The 16,871-nt window shown below is 40.7% G+C and overlaps 1 protein-coding gene across 1 annotated transcript; it reads right to left on the reverse strand.

The window, feature by feature from the left end:
• Positions 1-5,106: 5,106 nt before the first annotated feature.
• Positions 5,107-16,469, reverse strand: LOC143118911 (semaphorin-7A). The gene is made up of 14 exons (XM_076280048.1): positions 16,391-16,469; positions 14,748-14,887; positions 14,406-14,468; positions 13,573-13,668; positions 11,180-11,282; positions 10,620-10,727; positions 9,745-9,884; positions 9,201-9,373; positions 7,232-7,340; positions 6,831-7,029; positions 6,607-6,722; positions 5,778-5,950; positions 5,576-5,631; positions 5,107-5,453 (listed from the first exon to the last, which is right to left on the reverse strand). The coding sequence occupies exons 1-14, from the start codon at positions 16,467-16,469 to the stop codon at positions 5,107-5,109; spliced, it is 1,902 nt and encodes a 633-aa protein (XP_076136163.1).
• Positions 16,470-16,871: the final 402 nt, after the last annotated feature.

Below are 16,871 nucleotides of genomic sequence, written 5' to 3' on the forward strand. Positions count from 1 at the left end.
ATGTGCTCAGATGAGACAGGATGTGAGCTTTGCTGAGGTCAGTAGATGGCTTCCATCTCTTTGAGAATGTAGGCCTCTTACGTGCTGTGGTTTTATTGGCCTCTTACATGCCGTGGTTTCTTTTGTTTGTGTTAGAATGTTAGAGGGACATCTCCGTGGTTTCTTTTGTTTGTGTTAGAATGTTAGAGGGACATCTCCGAGTCTGTCCATGGGGACACACTGGGGGCCACACAGAAGAGTGTTGAGGGAGAGTAATGAGGGAGAGAGGAAGGACCAGGACCGGGAGGTTCACTGGAGATCTCCTCCATATTGTATCTTATCTCTGGGAATGAATACCTAAACTATCACACCTCTAATACAAAATCTACATTTACATTTGCCTGAAGATGTAGCCTAGTAACAACTACATTCAAAATACTAAGGATACATAATGAACCATGCGCATGTGTAACAAATTACACGTAAGTTATTTCCTTCAAAAAATAGCTCAGTGCAAATCAAACCAGCTATTAGGCTAACTGAAATAAAACCATGCCAATCTCTGGGTATGGTGAAGGATATGTGATGATGTGAGGCTATTTTAATTCCAAAGGCCAAGGGAACTTTATCAGGATGCATAGTATCCTGGATCCATGAAATAACTGGCCTTTAAAAATAAAAATCGGCCTGTCTCTGGAAATTTAACATTGGGGTTCATATACTTATGCCTCCTGTATTTTAAAGAACATTTATTTATTTATGATACATTATTCAATCACAAAGAAAATTGGTGTCCTTAAATGTTGGAATTTTCCTCATTTTTTTAATTAAGGCATTAAGATCAATTGCCAAAAGATGATTTTTTATTCCTCTTTTTAGTCAACTATGGCATGGGTTCACATACTTTTTATTGCCACTGTATCTGCTTCTATGGATATTTCTGTGTCTGCTACTGAGGACCACTGATCATTCTTGAGCTGTATAAAGTGTTGGAGGATCTACTGCAACCATCCTGAAGAAGGATGATGAGATCAGATGGGTTAATTCATTCCATGATTAATAATCTCCTTTTTAGCATATTCCGTGTCTCTGTGGTATCTCAGAATGATCAGTCAGTAGCCACTAGGCAGCGATACTCCCACACAAAATAAAATAGCTAACTCATGAAGACCTGTAGACTGAAGGAAGGATCTCTGGGGTTCTGGGGTGGTGAATTCAAACTAATAATGATACAACCAACTGAGCAACATACTACAGGAAGACAATTCTGTTCAGTTTGAAAAATCACCAGAATGATAAAGCAAGACAACAGAGACATTGTGACTAATAGGTAACTTAGCCAGAGCATACTACTGTGGTTCTACTTGGAATGAACTACAACTCATTTATAAATTAAACTGCCTTAGATTCTGGGTTTTCATTCCGGCCCAGCGATTGAAACATCCTATCTTAATGGCACTTGCACAAGCAAAAAATACTTCATAGAAGAAAATGAGGCTTGGTGATCTTCAAAGCAGTGAGCAAAGCAAAGTAGTACTCGATCAGATATGAAATATTAGAAATAAAAATAATAATAAAAACAATGCATGACAAATATATTCATTTTTGTTTAATACTTTATTCTTTCAGTGTACATATTCAGTGCAGGGAAATGTATGCCGATGATACACAATGACATTTGGATGTATTGCATTTCAGGCATCTGTCCTGTTAAAAAAATAAATGCTGGTAAGTTATTTGGCATTTAAACATGATGTACCATGAGGCCACACAGTATCAACAGAGACCTTAACAATAATTTTACTATCGATACAAATAAAAACAATTACATACTTTGCCTGGGCAAAACGCAGTGCAAATGTACCAGCAGTTTTATATAATGGGAAAACAACCCTCCCTGCCGCTCATCAGTAGGCCTACATTACAGAAGAATCGGCTGCAAGAAGTGATGTAATGTTTTCAATTGAATTGTTGTCAACTCTTAGTTCCCATTTGAAAACATTTCTTGGCCCAAATTAATATTAATGTACATGTGTTTTGTTGTATGGTTGTATTTGAGGCAATATGAAATTACAGGCCCAGTTGTCTAGCTCGTATGCAAACAAATGTTTAGAAAAGGTGCTCCTAATGTTTACACTGATTCCTTTTCACTGTTCCACAATATGCCTAGTAGATATGGTATTTTATATTGATAATGTGTCTGTATGACAGTTACGGAGGCAAACGTAAAGAAACAAAGACAGACATATATGGCCATTACATAGTCCAAAGTGTAATCACATGAAGCAGAGTTTGGCACAGTTCTTCACATGTGTTAGTTAAATGCAGCCGCCAGATCCAGTACATTCACATAGCAAATACATTATGCTGTTTGTCAAAGTGTTTAGCAGAAGTTCTGAATTAGTCTGTTCTTCCATGTTATATACAGTATAGCACAGTATAGCACTACTAAATCACTTGTTCTGGACGTTGGCAGCTTCTACTCTGGTCTGTTACCAACACAGCTGAGTGGGCCAGACAGAGGACTTAGATATGGCACTTACGACAGCATCACTATTTTGGCATTTGATAACACTACGAAAATGACGTTAGAGGAAACATTAGCCACATCAGGGCCACAAGGACAAGCAAAGGTCCATAAACCATAATTACATTCAAAACACATCTGTTGCATTTGACACCAATATTGGTTGTTCTGATGGGTTAATACTGTGTGCTGGAATGAAAGAAGGATGAAAACCTCATTGGTATTTGGGGTCAGCTGTTATGAGAGACAGAGTTTCAGAAATAACAAGACTTGCTCCATTTTACAGCACAACCTACTAGCACAGTTAAGTCTCTACTGGGTATGACTGCTATCTGAAGCTCCATTTCAACCTCTAGCGGTTAATGCACTTTCAGTTTCTTCAGTTACCACTTACAAACTAGGCAAATAATTGTCCCCTTTTCTCTGCCAGTGAAGTTATTTGCCATTTGGTGATGGTCATGGTTAGTGTTTTATGCATGAATCCTTACTACACAACTAATATATAGAATGTCAGTTTTTAGGAAATAGGCAGCAATGGTGGAAGTAGGCATTTGCAGAGCAGAGAAAATGCACAATACCTACGTATTGATATAACCACAAGCATCGTTTCACAGCAACTACAAAACGCAATTCTACAATTTACTCAAACTAACTTGACCTTCACTTAAGATGACCTCAACTGGGAAAAGCCAAAGCAGAGGCAAAACTATGGAATGTGCTCTGACGAATTACACAGAGCCTGCGGTGACGGCAGACTGATCTTGGACACAGTGACACGTAGGATCGATACCTGTGGATCCTCTGGGGTTTGTCTCCCTTTGTAATACAATAAAGAAGAGTAAGGCTCTATGGCATGCACAAAGCCATTTCTCAAATGTATTAACAACAGTTTAGATCTGCTCTCACTGTGAATTGTGCTTAGGGATACATACCATCCCATATATGTTAAGGCTTTTTAGTTCCAGTTCTCCACTTTCCAGAATTGTTCTGTTTGAGGATTCATTAGTTGCCATTATTACAGCAGTTTTCAAGCTTTAAGAATTCATGAAATCCTACACACAAGTGTCAAAGCATTTACCAATACAAACAGGGACATTAGGCCTCCTACAGCATCCAAAGATAGGTTTGCCAAGCACTCAAATTAGTTTTTAAAAATTATATGGTATGTTTGGCAAGACATAAATTGTATATGAGTATAAAATAATTTCTATTATCTATATGTATACATATTTGTATTCTAAATGCATACTATGATGCAACAACTTCAGCAGTTGTACAGTACTGTTTTTGTATTCATTAATTTAATACAAAGGTAACCTAACTTAACATTAGTAAATGTATTAACCCCAGGCAAATTGTAGGCTTCATCGGTGAAATTTAGCATTTTACTCATGTTGTGTTGAAGATCATAATTCTGAGCCTCAGATCAAGATGCTACCAAGTCTAAGAAGGGGGGGGGGGGGGGGGGGGGGGGCATTACAAAATATAGGTGACAGAGTATGAGTCAAGATCAAGACCAAGAAATGTAATTTAAAACAAATGTAATATTTAACTATAACAAAGCCCAGCTTTCCTTTTCCAGCTTCTGGCTATTTATATTTGTTTACTCTCTCTCTCCAAATGAAGCCCACTCCTACTCACACACTGAGTCACTGAGGTACATTTTAAAACATGAAATATGCTTTTCTCCAGATAACACTCCCCTCTCGGACCCCCATCTAGTAGCAACTCTCCACACTCACAATATGCCCACTACTCTTTATTTTTTATCTAAGGGTTATATAACCTCCATATTTCGATGATTCCAATCTTTACACCATGAGTTGAAGATGTTAATTTTGATGGTAAATCAAGAATGACCTTACTGACTAAATGATCATTTGATTTCTGAGTAGAACTGAGCATAGTACAGTATTTTTGTCACTGTAATAAGCTCCAAAGAGAATTCATGAGCCACTTCCATCTGAAGTGCACTTTCAGAGAGAAAAGCTGTATTTGCCATATTGCAAAACTATAAGCTGCAAATGGATGATCTACGATCTCGGCCTGTATTGTCTTGTATAATGGGCCAGAACAATGAGGACTGCATAAAAACCCACAACCAAAAATCATGACAAGGCCAAGACCACTACTTGAATTCTTGGGACTTTAAGTACCTTCTTGAAACTACCATAATAGTTAGGAGACAAGAGGCCAAAGACTTGATCAGTTCTAAGTAGCAGGGGGTGGCACAGCTGCATGAGTGGGGCAAAAAAAGACAGAATTGTTTTTAACAAAATTATTTCTGTAATTTTTGGTTTGTGATTCAGATCAGGTCTCTGTGGTGATATCGGGAAGAAGGTAAGTAAAAATTCATGTTGGAGAACAGTGTAAAGACGAAGGCCATTAATTTGTGGTCTCGAGACCAGACTCAAGTACTACAATCCTAGTATTCACGCAGGCCGTAAACAGCCAAGAGTGCCACACAGACAGGGTCAACTCACGTCATTCATTCACCCAGACCTGCAACGCTGCTCTGCGAACCTAACCTTGAGATCATCTTGTCCATCGCTCACTAACTCGCTCACCAATGTGGGGGTAGGGGGACGGGGAACACAGACCTACAGAAGCCAAAGGGTGGACGCGGCCAGAAGAACAGAGACGCTCAGGGTGGAGGCCAAGGAGACAGGAAGTGGACTGCCATTGAACACCAGGCGATAGGACACCACTTCCTGTTTGAAGCCGTCTTCCACGGCCATGCAGCGGAACACGCCTTCCTTCAGAGGCAGCTCGGGTGTGGGCGCCAGCACGCAGGAGGTCCCTGAGATGGTGCAGGGATAGTGCTTGCTACAGTCGTCCTTTTCCCAGCGATATGTGGCGTGGTAGGAGTGGACAGGGCACGGGAGCAGGACAGGACCTTTGGAGTTAATGACCACATCTTTAGGCACCGTGGCTCGGCTCTTCATGGCTGGAGAGGCAAGCAGAAGCATTATGTTAGTCAGAGGTAGAGTAGGCAAATGTAATTGAACTGTTGAACATTTGGCCACAGTTTCTTGGGGTTTGCAGGACACTGCATTATAGCCTACCCACCTTTAACATCTCCGCAGATTGAGGCGTTGGACTGATCAAGGTTTTGGCTGAGTGCACTATGTTGGAGTAAAAGAGAAAAAAGGATGGTCATTACTCCACATTTCAAAAGCTTTCACTAAAAATTTGGTCTTCAGAATTATCCTTTAAATATCCATTAAATGTTATATTTTTCAGGTATTCTGCCAACATTGGTGTCTCATACCCAGTGCTAATGTTGTATCCAGCTGGGATGGCCAAGCACTTCCTTTTTGCACGGTCCCAACCACAGTAAGGGTCTCTAGACAGGATACACTCTCGACAGCTGTCTCCATAGCGACTGCAGTCTGCGAGGGGAACACGCTGGATCTCTGTGGAGGTACCCACGTAGAGGTGACCCTGGGGAGGCAGGCCAGACGTTTGGGATGTGATGAGAATGGACAATCACTTTATATTGGCTGGGATTCAGGAGGACTCACTTGTGAGCCCATGTTCCACCGTAATGGAATTCACAGTGTAGCATTTAGAGGCTCCTCTACTTCTTATTGCAATCCTAGCAAGCGAAGGTCTCTAACTGATGTTCACATGTGAAGAGTTCGGTTCCAAAATGCTATGTCTCCGTTTTTAAAAATATTTTAAAAAGTCATGCTTTTTAATTGTCTATTTTAGGTAATATCAATCAAATTGCAGTGGTGTTGTTTTGATTGAGTAACGATATATCAAATAGCAATACCCAATTACAGTTCTACTGAAATTATTTGGAAAACAAAATGAAAAAATGAAAATTCATTAAAATGGTGAATATACAGTAACGTTTTGGAACCAAACTCTCCAGTAAAAATAATGAATGTTTCAGTGGCTAAGTGTATTTATGACATAATAATGGTATAGCAATTATAGTCTCCAAAACAGATTTTTCCCCAAATTTCATTAAATTATTTATACCTTTTTTGGTGAATGTTTGGAACTTTGTACAGTATTTGGAAGCTAATCTTGAAACTCTGCATATACACATAATTGGATACATAACTGATGATGACGACTTGTTTCTGTACCTTCTGGGAGTCTATGGCCATGCTCAGTACTGGCCCCTCGTTATGGAAGAGAGAGAACTGGGAAATGATGAATGCCTCATCAAAAGTGTGGAGGACCTTCAGCACCTTTCCCTGCTCTGGGGTACCAAGAAAAAACATATTCAATCATCTACAGAGGCAAAGATCTGAGTCTTATTTGCTCGCCACTCATTAATTACTGCACGTGTCAGCCTTCAGACTCTTACCTGTGCCGAGATAGACCACACTATAGTGTTCGCCGTTGACAGCCAGCGCAGTACCCATGACGATATGAGTGAAATGGTCGTCCGTGGGCAAGTCCAAAGGAGCGTTACCGATTGGTTGTATCACATCCTCAATCTCGGGGTGATCTCGGATGACCTCAAGGGTCTTGGTGTTTGGAGGTGTTGTGGTGTTCACAGTGCACTGCAAACATAATAAGGGACTGATGTAAATTAAAAGAGAAAACACTTTTCTTGTTGATGTTTTTTAATGCCCTACTTAGATGTTTTCCATCAAATGCATACATGTTTTCTTGTAGACATCTGAACATGTATATCTGGTAGCCAACTGAATAGATATTATATAGGATATTCTCTGCCATTTTATTAGAAAATGAGAATCTCACTGTTCCAGGGCGCTGTCCAATAAGAGGGCTGTTATAGCCTTTCAGTTTGGATGTGGAGAAGGCCTGGTCGATGTCTTCAATGGAGTAGGCACAAACAACTGTCGTTTCCCTGGAGAGGATAGTTCATATATATACAGCGGGGAAAATAAGTATTGAACACGTCAACCTTTTTTTCAGTAAGTATTCTTCCAGTGAGGCTATTCGCATTACATTTTCACCGGACATTAGTATTAACTTAGGTAATCCACACATATATAAAAATCCAAACATTAATGTCTAAAAGTAGTGTTATGAGTAAAAAAGTGGAATGGCACTGGGAAAAAGTATTGAACACGCTAAGAAAAAGCAGTACACAAACGCAAAGAATGGCAAGGAACAAACTGGAATCTATAAGTAGTTAGAGAAATTATCCTTCCTATCTGTACAAATTGATATAAGCTGGGTTAGTACATACTGGTGGGCTATAAAAAGGTTTTTTGTTAGCAAGGTGTCACACAAGAAACATTTCATGATGGGTAAAAGCAAAGAGCCCTCCCAAGATCTTTGCAACCTTATTGTTGCAAAACATATTAATGGAACAGGTTACAGATGCACTTCAAAACTTCAGAATCATCCAGCAAGCAGTATTGGAGCCATTATTTGCAAGTGGAAGGAACATCACTACATCATCAACTGGCCATGCACAGGATCTCCTTGCAAGATTTCTGACCAGGAAGTCAGAAGGATAGTCAGAAGAGTAGCCCAAGAGCCAAGGACCACTCTTAGAAAGCTCCAGAAAGATTTGGAGGCAGCAGGTACAATTGTTACAGAGAAAATCATAGTTAATGCACTCCACTGCCATGGCCTCTATGCACGCTCATCCCGCATGACTCTATTGCTGAAGAAAAACATGTCAAAGCTCGTTGAAAGTTTGCTACACAACATTTGAACAATCCTATGAAATACTGAGAGAATGTATTCTGGTTAAAAATTTTACTTTTCGGATGTCATACTACACACCATATTTGGAGGAGAAATGGCACTGTGCATCACCCTAAAAATACCCTACCAACAGTGAGGTTTAGAGGTGGTGGCATCATGGTGTGGGCTGTTTTTCATCTCATGGTACTAGCAGACTTCATACAGTTGAAGGAATGATGAATGGAGTCATTTTGTTCTGGGAGAATCTTTACATCCACCAGGATGATGAGGATGAGACATTGCTAATAATCCAAAGCATTCAGAAAAGGAAACTCTCAACTGGTTTCAGAGAAAGAAAGTCAAGGCCCTGACTTCAATTCAATTGAACAGTTTTGGAAGTTAGCTAAAGATTAGGATTCACAACAGGGACCCCTGAAATCTTCAATATTAAAGGACTATATGTTTAAAAGAATGGGCCAAACTTACACCAGAATACTGTGACTGATTAGTTTCATCATACAGGAAATGCCTTGAAGCTGTCATTACGAATAAAGGCTTTTCCACAAAGAATTTAAGAAATTTCAGCAGGCGTGTTCAATACTTTTTTCCTGTGTCATTCCATTTTATTGCACATAACTCTACCTATGGACTTTAATGTTTGGATTTTTTTATATGGGTGGATTATCTGAGTTAATACTAATGTCTGGTGAAAATTTCATGCAAAAATGTTGACGTGTTCAATACTTATTTTCCCCGCTGTATATATATATATATATATATATATATGCATATATATAGGGAATATATGCATGGTGTTCATAGATACTGGCAAAAGGTTGGTCATATTTTAGCTTATTAACCAATAAAATTACCCCCCCCCCACACACACACACACTACCTTTAAAAATAATTATACACATGCAATGTTAAGGCTGCATAATCAACATTAACTCAATTTACTCTGTGTCCTCTGGGAAAAGATGGGTCTGTTTACCCCTGTGTAAATTACTGCAAACTTATCTTTACCTCAATGTCCACCTAAAAATTCAGCTGCAGTGCATCCACTTACCAGGCATTGGAGAAGAGACCGTACATGATGCCAGTCCTCTGCGATGTCAGGACGTAGGCCTGCTTGATGTTGTTGTACTGCTGCGCGGTGTTCCCACTGCCACACATCACTCGGGCCTTCAGAAAGGTGGTCCAGGAGTCCGGCAGGATGTTCTTCGCACCCCCCTGATCAGTCTGATAGAGAGAGAGTGACAGAGAGAGAGAGAGAGAGTGACAGAGACAGAGAGAGAGAGAGAGAGAGAGAGAGGGGAGTGACAGACACAGAGAGACAGAGAGAGAGACAGAAATAAACACTATCCAGCACTGGCCTTGGAATCCTCTCCGTCACTTATAATAATATGGGTACAAATGGTTATATACTATTGTACCCATGAGTGACAGAGAGAATTTCATTACACAGTATGTTCTTCAACATATACAGTGTATTGACATGAAAAGCTCTATAATCACAGTCTCACACAACATTGTAACACAATGAATAACAAACACAAACCATTTAGGCCATTTACACCATTTAAAAATGCTGCTACTGTAAATGTACTTACCAGGCAGACACGTGCAATACGTGCCCTGTAGAGCTCCTCGTCCACACTGGCTGTCTTGTTGACCTCACTGAACATGAAATAGATCTCCTCCTTGTGTTTGTGCGATGCTGGGATTAAGGCCGCTCCCGCAAACTGGGGGTCTGGAGTGAGCGGAGCCAGGAGTCGCATCCAGACAGAGAGACAGACAGAGACCAATCAGTTGTGTTATGGTGGAGAGGACTCCATTATGGAGGTCTATGGTGTTATGGTGGAGAGGACTCCATTATGGAGGTCTTTGGTGGAGAGGACTCCATTATGGAGGTCTATGGTGGAGAGGACTCCATTATGGAGGTCTATGGTTTTATGGTGGAGAGGACTCCATTATGGAGGTCTATGGTGTTATGGTGGAGAGGACTCCATTATGGAGGTCTTTGGTGTTATGGTGGACTTTGGTGTTATGGTGGAGAGGACTCCATTATGGATGTCTATGGTGGAGAGGACTCCATTATGGAGGTCTACGGTGGAGAGGACTCCATTATGGAGGTCTTTGGTGTTATGGTGGAGAGGACTCCATTATGGAGGTCTATGGTGTTATGATGGAGAGGACTCCATTATGGAGGTCTATGGTGTTATGGTGGAGAGGACTCCATTGTGGATGTCTATGGTGGAGAGGACTCCATTATGGAGGTCTTTGGTGTTATGGTGGAGAGGACTCCATTATGGATGTCTATGGTGGAGAGGACTCCATTGTGGAGGTCTTCGCAGAAACATTCATCTGAGCCCACTCTCACCCCAACTTCCTCCCCTTTTCCTGTGTCCTCTGACAACTCAATATATCAACCACTCAAACACACACACACACACACACACACACACACACACACACACACACTTACTTAGGAGCCATTTGCTCTCGGTTTTGAGTAGCCGTCCAGACCCCAAGACTCGACGGATAGAACCCTGCTGCTGATCCACAGTCGACAGGGCAGCGTAGAGACTCCCCTCTCAAAGCACAAGAAATCACATCACAGTACACCATAAGAAAAGAGTGTCAATGTAGGACATCACTTCCCAAAGGGTCAAAAAAGGCCTGAATTTTGTGCAACAACACTATATTTTGAGGCCATATTTAATAGGGCAAAACACAATACTGCAATTACACATCAATCAGTGGTGTGTGTTTCTGTGCGTGTGTGTGTGTGTGTGTGTGTGTGTGTGTGTGTGTGTGTGTGTGTGTGTTTGTGTCTCCAATCACGAGATATCCAGAGACGCATATAGTACATCAAAATCATTAAAAGGGCATCCAGAGCAGTGCCAAACTGAGCCACTGTTTGACATTGCCCTATATCCCCACGCAGTTGCCTGTCTCTCAGTTTCCTGTGACCCCTTTGTGGCATAAACTAGAGCAGTATATTAGAGCAGGCTGGGGCTGAGGCGCAGGCGTTTGGTCTGCTACCTGCTGAGAGGCTGACGGAGCGGTGGGAGGGGAAGCGGGGGAAAATGTCCGACGCGGCGGTCATGCGTCCATCTTTGGGCACCTCACTGAGCACAGTGTTGTTCTGTGGAGATCATCAGAACACAGATACAAACACTGGTTTCAGTAGAAAGGGTTCAGGAAACTCAGGAGTTCTGTGCCAGGTCAAAGGTCAAGAAAGTATACACTTAGCAGCTTTTGAACACATTTCTACTTGAGCCTTAATTTCTTCACATTCCACGTCAGTCAAATACAGCACGATTATGCATTTAGCCACTTTGCTCGGCATCCCTTACATAACTTGGCTAAATCCCACTAAAACCGGGGTACTTTTCCTTGACTGTGAACACTACCAGACATGTACAGTTACTGTCGGCTTCTCTCAACTCTAAAACATCAAATCTACATTCAAGAAATACTGTGTTTACAGATAAGATCTATTTTTTCTTTTGCACAGAGAAAGCAAATTCCAATCGTGCCTTTGATCTTTGAGGGGCATTCCTTTATAAGATAATGCTTGCTCTCAGTTCCCTTATCTTTCCGTGCCTGGACTGTTTCAGCAGTTATTTATCAGTTATTTATACTTTCAACTCTCAAACCCCACAAAGTTACCGTTCAGCTACTCAGTGAAAACCTAACTGAGTAGGTCTAATAATTGATTTCAGGGCTTTATTGATTAGCTACAAACTGTTTCATGGCATTGGTCTTGGCTACACATCAGAACATTTAACCTTTGATGAACTAATTAGACTCTCTTACCTAAACCAAGGACATGATTAACATGGAATGGAAACAAATCCTTTGTCGTTTTATCCCCCATATGCTCTGTAACTGCCTATTTAGCAGTGTTTTATCTAGACTGATTTTACAGGTTATTTTAAAATGTACAGCTATACTGGCCTACAAAGGCAAAACACCTTAACATCATGGGGTATTTGAGACCTCCTTTATCATGTGAATAAATATTGTGAGTCAATTTGATTGTTTTAACAAAACAAATAAGGGGGTATGACAACCATAACTTCCAAAACCATACGAAACAGAAAGTTTAAAGTCATTTTTCTCAGTCTCACACTCTAGCGAGTTAAGGTCTTTTGCCTTTTGCAGGGCAGTATAGACAGAAATGTAATGTGGATTATCAAACTAGATGTTGATTTTTTAAAATCTATATTTGTACCTTTTTGTATTGTGCATTTAGTTCTTATCTTAAGCTGTTTAGTTCCTGCAGTTCCCTTTCCTTATTTGGCTTTGTCTGTGTCCACGGCTTAGTGCACTCTTATTTTAATCTTTGTTTGTGCTCATTTCGTATATTCTGGCAGAAAGTCTAATCTTCTTTTTGTTTCAGTAATAGTTTTGGATGCTGGTCAGGCAGATACTTAAGTTCACAGTTATATCTAATTATACTAATAGTCTTCACACTTTGCTACATTTCATCTTTATTTATTTTCCAATTTACAGATATGAATGAGCATAATTAGCAGTGATAAGTGCCTTCCTCAAGGGCACAACAGTGGCTGCTGGGAACAGAACTCACAACTTTTCAGGCTACTGCATGGCAACCCAGCTCCTTATCCACAATGCACTACCATCACCCCCTACACTCATTAAAACCCATGGACGGATTATGAACTTTTCCGGCCCCTGGGCCCAGATGTATTAAGGGCCCCCCAGTAATTGTCACAAATTTTTTTTATTTGTTTGATGTGATTTCCTGTATTCTGGTGCATTTTGGGGGTGGCCAATACTTTAATTCAATCAGATTGATAGCGTACATACTGATGTGTTGATATTGAGGCAATGATTCCATGCAAAGGCTTGGGCTTCAGGGCCCCCTGACCCCTTGGGCCCCTGGGCCTGGGCCCGGTAGGCCCGTGCAGTAATATATCCCTGCTAAAACCATACCTCAAGGATGTGTTTCATTTCATTACAGATTCTTTATCACATTTCTTTTTTACTTTATGTGTGTTCAGACGCATCGACATCTTAAGTTCAGAAAGCAATTTTGTGGATTGGAAAAGTAACCCGCAGTTATGAGTCCATGTCGCTTTGGATAAAAGCATCTGCTAAATATCAGACAACAACAACAACGTGTTCAAGGTTGGAATACCAGGCAAGTAGAATAGCATGTTGATGCAAATGGCTTAGACCTGCCAGTGATAATTAATCTAAACATGACCTCCCAGTCATACTGTCATACACCCTTGCTGAGAGAGCATCATTTTAAAAGCTTTTCTCCCCATCTTAGTAAAGGTGGCCTGCCATATGGGCTTCTGAGAAATAAGGATGAGGTCATATCAAGTCGTGGAAAGTTCCAATAAATAAAAAATATGACAATCGGCATTAACATAATACAAAAATGGAGGAAGTAGACTCACCAGAAGCCAGCACTTGGGAGAGCCTGTGTTGGTTCCACAAACCACAAATGTACCATTGACTTCTTCAAGAACGGTGATGAAATTATCACACTCTAGCTGATAACAAAAGAGATGTTAAATAAAATCTCTCATGACCCAGGCTATGACTGGAAGTGAAGCACATTTAGGCTATTTGTAGAATGTCACAATGACTCAGCTAATCTTGCCAATACTAAGTTAAATGTCAAAGTATATGTATATTCTGTATTCTGTTCTGTATATGCTCACAAGCATGGGGACTAGACATGATTATCAGTACAAATATGCCTTGCTATAAACTGCTAAACCGACTACTGCATGGTGGATCGTGGATTTACATGGTTTTCCAATTGAGTTATAAAGTTCAAATTGAACATGGTGTTGGAAATGGACAGAGAGCCTGGTAGTAAACATCAAAATGATAGTCTCCACTATGATCAATACTTTCAATATCTTCAATTTCAGTCATGCTGTAGATTATAGCAAAACCATTCAACAAGGAAAAACAGCACCAGATGTTCTGGGTTTTGTGTTTGCCTGTTTTCAGTGTCAGCATAAGGTTGATGGGAAACCAATATAGCTGACTCAGTAGCTATCCTCTCACAATAGCCTAGCAATGCAGAGACTACTCTACTTCACAGAAGTATAGTATTTATTTTTTTTAACAAAGTTAAGAATCAAACAAGGTTAATTGACATATCTCAATGTGCATAAAACAGTTGTCAATTTACATGAGTTCAGATGGTAATCATTAGGTGTAAAAATGTGAATGATGCACACAACATGCATAACTCAAGTCAAATGCAACAACATACCTTGCCCCAGGCAGTTTTGGAGAGGCATGTCTCCTTGACTTTCTGATTTGTGACAACTGGGATCTGAAGAGAAAATACATTGTTTAAACATATAAACCATGTTAACCAGGTGAAACAGACATTACTGGTGTTAATTATATTATATATTAGTTTATATAGGCTAGGCTACTATTATATTAATACACAACGATTAACCTATATTGAATTGGTTTAGTTTAGAGGTGTATATATGTAAGCTTATAGGCTAGAGTCTGATAATCAATTTCTCACCGTCTTTTCCCTGGGTCAAAGCTAGGGCAGAGGAACAGTGTCCTAGTGTAGGGTTACTAAATCACCGCCTACCTTCGTGTCTTGGACTCCTTTGTCAGTGAATGTCAGCATATAGATAACTGCCTGGCCTCCCACGTAGAGGACATCAGTTCCCTGCTTGTGGTATACAGTCATGTAGTTCTCTGGTTTCTCGAAATGAAACCTGTCTGGTTCTGTAGGACATGACAGACGTCGGTGTAATATATTTATTTTAAAACCTTCAAATAGTTAACTTGATTACTCCGTTTCTGAACTGGTAAAGGTAAAGCCGAGGAGAATCGGTGATACATGCTAGTGTGGTTGCTATGACAAAATGCAAATGGGATGGGCATTTTCGATCCTGTGGTCAGAGCGTTTCGCATCGCCAGTCCTCTGACAATTTAACTAAACGTGTCTGGAATAGGAGATGCTGGGCGAGGCTACTGGTGCTGTCCGTGGTCCTGAAACGTATCGCGCCATACATTCTCTTTTGAGTCTTTGCGGTCAAATGCTAGGCTATAGTGCTTCTTCGGCGCCTTTTGCTCAGAAGTAAGAAACAATATATGGATCGCTGAATTAAACAGGGTTTACCCGGGGTGGTTTTTCTATGAGCGGGAGTGATGTTTGCAACTTCTACACAACGTCAATATACAGCTTTGTGTATTATGGACCTATACACTTGCGTCTGATAACGAAGTGTGGTGGCGGGCGTGCTTTGAATGAATAATTGTGCTCTGGATGAGTGGAATTTTCCATCTATCCAGTGTCTGATTGGTGTGTGTGTGTGTGTGTGTGTGTGTGTGTGTGTGTGTGTCAGTGTGTGCGGGCGCGTGCGAGCGTTTATGTGCGATGCTTTCGAGATCGCTTATATTGCTCAGTCTTCAGTGAGACAGCGGCAGGCTACTGCTGCAGTGGCATCATTACCTTAGTATGAGCGACTGCATTGCAGTTCTGCAACGCAAGACCCGCTCCGCCGAAACGTATTGAGTACTGATAAGTGCGCTTTAACACAAACACTATACGCATACGCTTTGTAGTGTAGTCCTTCATATAAAGCAGGTTGTTAACAACACATCGGTGTAACGATCAATTTAGGTTTGGGCAAATGGCAACGCGCTGGCTGAGAAGCAATTCAACGTGCTTCAGGACCATCACCATTGGGTGGTCATAAAATCACAAAAGTTACATCGCAAAGAAAGCACAGAAATTCCATTACTTACGACCTATTACCTGGGATATCAATTTATATGCTGCGCATTTTCCTTAATACTTCAGTCAGCTGACTCCACAAGTGGTTAAGTGATGACGCTAGTCCAGTTGACAAATATATTTTGCTGTTGCACACAGCTGTTGTTGCACCGCCGCAAAATTGATTGATTGATTACTTGAGATGTAGCCTAATCAATGTTTTCATGCACATACTGCACTCTCACACATCTTTCACGACTAATAGGCTACCGTTATATTATTTACATTCATTTCTCCTCAACCATACGCTGAGGGCTCAATCAGGATTTTTCTTATCTACCATTCATTCGGTCATTTAACTATTTCGACGGATGAAACAGAAAATTATACATTTGGCGTGGGATGAATCAACTGTATTACTACACGTCTCAACATAGATAACGTGGATGCGTCCCAGCAACTTTATTTCATAATCACGTTATGTTATTGCTGCATGCAATAAAACATACCTTGGATAACAAATTTCAGCCTAGGCGTCCTCTCAGCCAAAACTACGGAAAATAGCAATGGCAATAAGATCCGATGCATCTTGAGAGGTTTGGTCTGCCTCAGATGTTGAGAAACAATCCTGGAAATAATGTTCAGACAATTTGATGATTACCTCAGACAACCCGGCGCGAGTATGTGAGCGGTAGGGGTTAACCAACCTATGATATCATACACTTGATTGGTTCAGTCTCTCTCTCGAATAATCCCTTGGTCTGTGTCCGCCACGGCTCTTTTCAGAAGTCAGGGACTCACAGGCTCCACCTCAAAAGAAAAGGTGGCATTACACGCAAAAATGGACTACCCCCCCCCCCCCCCCCCCCCCCAACACACACACACACACACACACACACACATCAAACAAAATTCAACTTGGACTACTTCCAACAGTAATTGCAATTTACCTAAATTACTCAGTTGTTCTAACATAACTATACGTATTTT

This window comes from Alosa pseudoharengus, unplaced genomic scaffold (genome assembly GCF_046254945.1).
Source record: "Alosa pseudoharengus isolate Yale_2024_CS ecotype anadromous, Long Island Sound unplaced genomic scaffold, YU_APseudo_1.1 YU_APseudo_1.1_scf_12, whole genome shotgun sequence".
In the NCBI taxonomy this organism is placed as follows: Eukaryota; Metazoa; Chordata; class Actinopteri; order Clupeiformes; family Clupeidae; genus Alosa; species Alosa pseudoharengus.

Excerpts from the sequence above, each read along its gene's own strand:
- LOC143118911 (XM_076280048.1), bottom strand. The coding sequence starts at position 16,469 with ATGCATCGGATCTTATTGCCATTGCTATTTTCCGTAGTTTTGGCTGAG. Across the intron at positions 10,728-11,179 it reads CTCCGTCAGCCTCTCAGCAG|AGGGGAGTCTCTACGCTGCC; the intron begins GTAGCAGACCAA and ends TTGTGCTTTGAG. Across the intron at positions 7,030-7,231 it reads TTGGACAGCGCCCTGGAACA|TGCACTGTGAACACCACAAC; the intron begins GTGAGATTCTCA and ends TTATGTTTGCAG.